At 39.9% G+C, this 7,968-nt stretch overlaps 1 protein-coding gene across 1 annotated transcript; it reads right to left on the reverse strand.

The window, feature by feature from the left end:
• Positions 1-1,798: 1,798 nt before the first annotated feature.
• Positions 1,799-7,151, reverse strand: LOC115391835 (V-type proton ATPase subunit d 1). The gene is made up of 8 exons (XM_030096217.1): positions 6,935-7,151; positions 5,192-5,363; positions 4,498-4,676; positions 4,247-4,326; positions 3,857-3,934; positions 3,460-3,636; positions 3,243-3,320; positions 1,799-2,752 (listed from the first exon to the last, which is right to left on the reverse strand). Exons 1-8 carry the CDS (start codon positions 7,059-7,061, stop codon positions 2,591-2,593), a joined length of 1,053 nt encoding a protein of 350 aa, XP_029952077.1. The 5' UTR covers positions 7,062-7,151; the 3' UTR covers positions 1,799-2,590.
• Positions 7,152-7,968: the final 817 nt, after the last annotated feature.

A 7,968-nucleotide genomic window follows, 5' to 3' on the forward strand; every position in this document is an offset into this window, starting at 1 on the left:
ACCGTGGCCTGCAGCTCGAGAACGTCACCATACCTTGATTCAATATTGTACTGACATTATCCATCTGAACACAACTGAATCAACTATTCCTGACAGCTACAAGAGGATGGTTGGCCTGTAAGAAAGACTATTTTTGTGAATTATTCATTATTTGTCATTGATCTTCTGCAGGTTTTTGCTTGGAAGTAAAATAGCTGAAAAAGGTCATTTAATTCAGGGGTTCAGGAAAAAATGGAGATTCTCCCAGGTTGCAGGGCCAATGGCTGGGACCCATTTTAGCATCCTGGCTCCACCTGAACACCCCCTCGATTACACTGTTTATTTCTTTCTTTCTTTATTTGAGCAGCAACAATAGCAACAGCTGTCCATATATCAAATAATGATATTTAAACTGTGCTCAAAAGGGAGCAGGTAGAAGTTCCAAGAACTTATCAGGTTCACCCCTTCACATTTAAGTATAAGACAAAATGAATCCCACATCCATTAAAAAAGAAAAGAGAAAAAGAAAAAAAAAAAGAAAATACTTACAAACCTTACTTACATCAAACTCATACATCAGGCATATTATACAATTTATGTTATTTTCTGTATTGCTTTTTAATGCATACATATTCCTTAAATGTACAATATTAAGACAGCATCTCAATAAACGGTATAATATTGTAGGGCTTTAGACAGTGTAATAATGTTCATCAGCCACCTGGGGTTTGGATCACCCATATTTCTGAAGTAGTTCTGTTTTTAATCTCTTTTTAAATACATGTAGACTTCTGGATTCTTGGATGGATTTATCGAGCTCATTCCAGATTTCAGGGCCTTTACAAGTAACACTGAAGCTGGTGCACTTCAGCTTTCGCTTTTTCCCTCTTATAAGATGTTTTCTCCTCGTATGATGTTCATGACTGAGGTGGACTCCAGTCTGAAAGTCTGAGACATCAGGATTGGCTGCCCAGAAAATGTGCACGATACAAGAGTTTTGACGAATCCATCGAGGCCAGAATGGTACATTGCTTGCAGGAGTTTGCCTCTTTGGTCCAGACCAGAGTCTGGGGGAGTTTTTCACATCACCCCAAACACAGCAGACGATCCGTATGGATCGAACGGTGTGGGTATGAAACGCTTTAAGAACAAATGTGATCAGATATTTCAGGATTCCGTCATCTGTGATTGATAGCACTTCAATTTTACTCAAGTTTTTTTTATTTTTTTTATTCTGTTGCATTAGAATGATGCAACATAAGAAAATTGTTGATGACAGAATTACATGTCATGAATGAGTTACCATAAATATCTTTTTTTACATTTCTGGTCCTTAAAAAAGTCAGCAGTGAAACGTGGTTAGCACTGTGGAAATAGCACTGAGGCCTGTTCTGAACCGTTGGTGTCCATATGGAGTTTGCATGTTCTTCCTGTGTTTGTTTGGGTTTATTTCAGGTACTCTGGCTCCTTCTTGCAGCTAAAAGACATTTACATGAGGTTAATTGGTGACTTCACATCAGAGGTGCGGGTATCAGTGTGGTTGCTTGTTTATCCGTGTTGCCTCTGTGATGGATCGTGCACGTCATGCTTACTGAATGTTATCTGGGGCTTCAGATACAGAAGCTGGATGGACTTTAAAGACAATAATAGAATATTTGCCAAAACACACAAATATAACTGGTCTTGTTGTTTTTCTTTTGTTTTTATTTCATCCAGTTGATGCAGTGATGTTGAAAGAGTCGTCTTATTCTCATACGGATGGATCTTTGAATGGTCACTTCAGAAATATCTCAAAATTCAATCATCAAACTCAGTTCAGCCTTGTTCACTTTCATCACATTTACTATACACATGTCACAAATAACAGATCAAAACAGTAATAAATCATTTTTTTTTACAGAAGAAAACAAAGTCATAATCATTTTTAAATATCTATATATCCTTTGTATAGTTTAAATGTTACGTTCATCAGACACCCATAAAGTTTTGCTCCACGGCCATTTACAGAAGAGATCACTGACTGGAAACTCCTGTTCAGCCGCTGGATTTTCAATATTTAACAACAATCTAGTAGAACAACATTTCAGAAGGAGCTCACACATTTCACTCGTTACATTTTCTTTGTTTGAGGGTGGGGGGACGACCGACCACAGTAATTACCAGACATGCTGACAAAACCGAGCACAACAACAGAAATAAATATGGGCTTATGGAGTCTCCTGATGACCGATGCTGAGGAATGTTTGCGTGTTTGTCCACTCTGAGATGGACAAACCAGAGGGACAGATTAGTTCAATAGATATTAATATATATATATATATTTTTTTAAATTCAACCCCACACATGTTTGAAAGTCAAATGAGCTGCTCTCGAGCACCAGACTCCTGTCATTTCTGTCCAGTTAAAAACTCTGAACTGGAGTTGATTGAGTGTTTGGACTTTGTTTACAGCATGAAGCCTTTTGACTACGTCTGATTTACACTTAGGAGTGAGGAATGGGGGAGATTTTGCATCAGACCATCAGAATGTTTAACAGATCCATGACTGGAAACAAATTAAAGACAGAGAAATGATGGCAGGAGGAAGAAGGGGGAAGAGAGGAAAAGAAGGCTCAAAAGATGGGAATGTAGTTGTCGATCTTGGCGCGATGTCGCTGGGCGATGCACTCTGCAATCCACACGATGTTCCTGCACTCTTGCTCCTTCAGCTTGACGTAAGCGTAGAAGACACTGAAGTGGAACTGATTTAGGAAGGCCAGTTTGTTCAGCTTCACCTGCGAGTAGCAACGGGTAGGAGACTGCTCAGTGTGCAAACTTTTATCTTGTCTGTGAAATTAAACAACGCTGCACTGGCCTTTCCACGAGGACTGAGCACGTTTTAAGATACACGCTTGAGTTTTCACACATGGAACAAAATCAGGCTTGGGGGATTATTAGGCCGCTCTAAATAATTTGAAGCTGTGTTTGTGATTGTGTTAACACTTTCTAGCTTCAAAGGTCAATCACTGCAGTATGATTTTACCTCGAAATAATCTGTAGTATTGCACATTATCATAACAAGCTGAAAACTGTTAAAATTTAACAGAATGTGTTGAAATATGCTGTTTGATAGATGCTGTTTAATATTGACTCTTTTCTGAACTTTTTCCTCATTTAGACTAATTCTGATTGCTTTTTTAATCTATTCAACAGATAAATTATTCACCAGGAACCCACTTCACCTTTTAAACACTAGCTCCATGCAAAGAGAGTAAAATGTCTTGCCTCGTGTTCGAAGAAACGGTCCTCCAGTGTTTTATCCCCTGGGTTGCTCCCAGCGCCCTCAAACAGCAGCTTGTACTCCTGAGGAATCGAAGAAAAAAAAAACAGTTAAGCAAGTTGCATTAAAGCATCAGGAAACACACTTAATCTAAGAAAAAGAAGGTCCAAAGATCTGATGATGCATTTTAATGATGAGTGCCGACTGTGATTTCAGTCTTACGGGATAGAAATCGGCCACAGCTTTGACTTGCTCGTAGTCGTCTGCGCGAGCCAGCTGTGCAAGGCCTTCTGGGTAAAGCTTGCCGCAGTGGGGGAAGAGCTTGGCTCTGTCCTCTTTGGACAGCTCGGTGCCAAACGAGTTGATGGTGATGATGAAGGCTCGTCTGTCGGCTTCGAACTGCAGAAAACAGCAAAACACAGAAGTGAAATGCTGACTCTGTTCAAAACTTCACGTTGGATTTATTTTACGTGGAAACATTGTTTTCTGCTCGGACTCAGTAAAGTCCACTGCTCTAACATGACGGACTCGACCTGGGAAATCCCTCCATTTCTTTTCTGTGCTTCAACATTCATTTACCAAGTTTGTGTGTCTGATCCAAAACTGAGTGAAGCCTCACCTCCAGAATGGGACACATGGTGTCGGCCGTCGTTCCCCCCAAGTTGGAACAGAATTTATAGAAAGCTTCCAGATAAGCCTGCGAACATAAAAATCAAGAAAATTATGTTAATAAAAAAAAACTCTGAAACTTTGTTTTAAATTATGTTGTATAAATAAAAGCTATCAATAATATTGAGAGAAAAAATGCTAAATACAAAAGTGGCTTGAACTGAGTTCTGAATCATTGCATTAAAAATGAGGGAATTCTCTGAATATTCATCCTTTGAGGTAAAATTTCTGTACATTTCACAATTTTTCATGTCAAATGGTTCATTTGTGTCATGGTTTGAGCTAATATTGAGTAATAATTGGAGAGCGTGTAGGAATGTAAGTACTGAGTCAGTCTTACCTTGTAAAGTGTGTTACGAATGATTTCTATGTTCATCTCGTCCAAGTCCTGCTCAGATATGCAGTCCTGGAAGAAAGCAGCTGGGGGGGAAACAAAACAGGACAAAAAAAAAATTCACATTGAAACAAAAAAAATTCACATTGAAACAAAACAGCAAAGCCTCATATTTTCTCCAGATTTGGCGCCCTCTGCTGTCCACCCTGAGCCACTCCTGCTTGTGTGTGTGTGTGTGTGTGTGTGTAGCTGCGTACCGAGAGGAGTGTCCACCAGGATGGCGTTGTAGAGCTCGGCGGGTGTCTGAGCGATGTTGACGGCCTCCATCTGCTCGAAGCTGCCCAGCGGGTGACATTTGGGCACCAGCTCAGAGATGGCCCGCTGGTGCAGAGTCCCGGTGATCAGCAGGATGACGTTATCGATCATATAGCTGTACCTGAAGGCAGCACGAGGCGAGGCAGGGTTATTTATATGGCACTGTTCAGGCACAAGGAGTAACGAACGGAAATGAAATGCAATAAATACAAATTATGAAGAAAAAAAAAAGGGAAACAACCGTGGGAAAATATATATAAAGTCTCATTGACTTATTCCAAGTATGAGTGCACATGAAAGTTTTCCATTACTAAACACGTGAAACATATGGTCATATTGAAAATTTGATTTCAACCCAGAAATAATCCGACTTATTTCAGTATATTTAAATAATCAATTAAAAGGATTGTTATTCTCTTTATTTATCAGTGGCAGTATCTAAATTATCTGGTCTATATTACATCAGATAAACAATAAAAGGGATTGTGTTTACACAGAGAGCATATTACTTTAAGGTTTAAAATGTGGTTTTAATATGTAAGGAAAAACCACAAATAAAGTGTATTTGATGTACTTTTTAAAATTGTTATAAACTGGCATTCTACAGTTCAAGAAGCCCAGTGGCTTTCCCCTTACGTGATGAAATCCATGAAGCTGGCCAGCGGCTCATATGACTGGTTCCTCATGTGGCGAAACTCCACCACCATCTTCTCCTTCAGCTTGTCATCGATGACGGACACAGTGAGAGGAGACGCTTCGTTGGCCAGGAAGCTGCCGTAGTCTGTGCTCTGCAGGTGGAGCTTCAGATCTGCAAGTTACGAACGCAGAGAGATCATCAGGTGTCTGCAGTGAACTAAACTGAGGTCTTTAAAGAAGACCTGAGTGAACTACAGCCAGAGCCTGAAGGGTTGTCTTTGTCACATCTGTGCATTGTGTACCACTTGCTTGTTTTACTATGAATTTGCATGTTCTCTTAGAAAAAGAAACATGATCCACTTCACAGCTACCTGACTGAATGCAAGCACCTCATGTAAACCTACAACCATGTGCGTAATAACCACAGCAAATGCAGCACAGTGTACTGCCTTAAAAATGTTAATCTTAATTTTCCACTTTCCATTAGTAATTACCAGTTTCCAAGATCTTTACATATATAACGTTCCAATACATTTAAAACAGTCACTGAGAAATTCATCTGCTTCCTTCTTGGGTCGTCACATTGGATCCTGTGATTGATTTAACGCCAGATGCCCTTCTCAGCACAGCCTGAGCAGCTGGAGTCATGGACTCACACAGTGGGAATTCTTCACTAAACTTGAGGCCAACACTACAGATTCATCCATAAATATTAATAATACACAGAGCCAATAGGTTAAGACAGCAACAGATTTAAGGTAGACAGAGTAAATCTAACTGGATAGACCGTTTGAACAGATTTTGTGTGTTTGACACAAATGCCTTGTGTGATTGTATAATTGTAACAATGCATGTTCACTTTTTCCTTTGACTTCCTGTATCTTATGTTCCTTTCGTTATGAGGCCAATTGTACAGTATCAATAGCAAAAACGATCCAATCCAGACAGTTTCACTCTGTGTTGTTATTTTCACTAAATCTCAAGACTGCCAAATCCTGTCTTTAACCCAAATGTAAACAGAGATTTCTGCAGCCCAGTATTGCTTGAACTGCACGAAAACCACAGGTTAAAACAACACTGAGCTTTGATTTGATTACATTCATGTTGTCCAAAAATAGGAACCAAAGTATTAAGGGAGTTAGACTGAAGAGTGCTTGATAACAAAAAGTCAATTATGACAGTAGCCACGAATGTAAAAAAATGAATAAAATCAACTTTTCTTGGTAATATTAAAAAAAACATCCTTAGGATGAAATACAATTAATAAGTTACACGTTATTATATAAGACATTAGACATGTGCCTCACATGATATCTCGGGCGATATGACAGCCACTGGCAGGTTACTCACTTAAACCATATCAAATGTTTAACGATGTTCACCCTACAGCCAAACTACTCAGTATTTTACACAGCACAGAAAAACCTTTTATAATGACGGCTTCACTTCCTCAAGAAAGGCCCTTGATTACCAACAAGACAAGCGGTGGATTACTCGATGTGTTGTATTTGCTATCTTCCAGTTAGCTTAGGATAGCTACAGAGTTGAAACACAGTAAGGATAGTTTCAAAACAAAACGCTTTATTTGAACATCTGGATCAAATTACTGAGTATCAACTAAACGACAGGAATAAAATGATAACCGCTGAGTGAGCTGAAAAGCTGCGTTATGATTTATTGAGCTAAACCAGTTAGCTTGCGGGGTTAGCGGCGGCTCGTCTGTTAGCCGTTAGCTCCCCTCACCTTCCAGGGTTTCACACTGGACGAGGTTCAGATAATCCGCCTGGGACAGGATTCCGGCTTTGAATCCCCTCACCAGCCCCTCCAGGTAGCCATTATCCACGTTAAAGTACAGCTCGGAGAAAGGCATCCTGTCTGACCGTCAGATCCGTCCCTGCAGCTGAAGAACCGTCCGTCCGGATGTTGGCTAACGTTAGCATCAGCTGACTGAACCACGTGACTGTCATCTGACCGGTCACCCGCCCTCGTGCGTGTGTACGTGTGTACGTATGCGTCTGTCAGAGGAAGTGAGACGCTTCACGAGAAAAAGAAAGCGCCACAAACCTGAATATCAATAAGTGTTAAATTATTCCCATTAAGAAGTGTTTGAAATAATTAATTTGTTGTATCCCAGTTAAAAATGAACTTGTTTATTTGGGTATCACAATTACCAAGGACCAAAAAAAATTACTTATTGGAGCTTGAATCCTATAATCCAAAGAACATAAAAAAAAAAAAGAAAGAAAGAAAGAAAGAAAAAAAGAAAGAAAGAAAGAAGAAGCTGTACCAGTGGTTATCAAGGGATCTCCCTCTCTCTCAGAGACATTCTACTCTCACATAACTCACATTAACTATTCTGGGACATCCAAGACCAATGCAAACTTGCTGAAAAGTAGTGTAACATGGAAGCCTTAAAGAACACTTTTGAAACACTTCTTTACACCCCTAACTCTATATGGAATCTATTTTAAAACCCTTCCATATTTTATCAAAACTGGGTTGATTAAACTTTTTCTTAACCTGTAGCTACAAAAATGATAACATTCCAGTAAAAATGTCATCTTTTCATCGCCATGCTTTCCTTGTATGGTCTCTCATTCTACTTCGTGTGATTCTTAGCCCACCTACGGGCTTCGCTATTGGTAACTCCGCTTGGAGCCAGCCAGACACTGAGACAGATGAAAGCAGTTGCAGCGCCAATCCCGCACGTGCGATGGCGCATGCCACGCCCCTCACCAGGGCTATATAAGCCGGGTGAGCCCCTCAGTCTCCTTTCT

Source organism: Salarias fasciatus, chromosome 1 (genome assembly GCF_902148845.1).
Source record: "Salarias fasciatus chromosome 1, fSalaFa1.1, whole genome shotgun sequence".
Taxonomy (NCBI): domain Eukaryota; kingdom Metazoa; phylum Chordata; class Actinopteri; order Blenniiformes; family Blenniidae; genus Salarias; species Salarias fasciatus.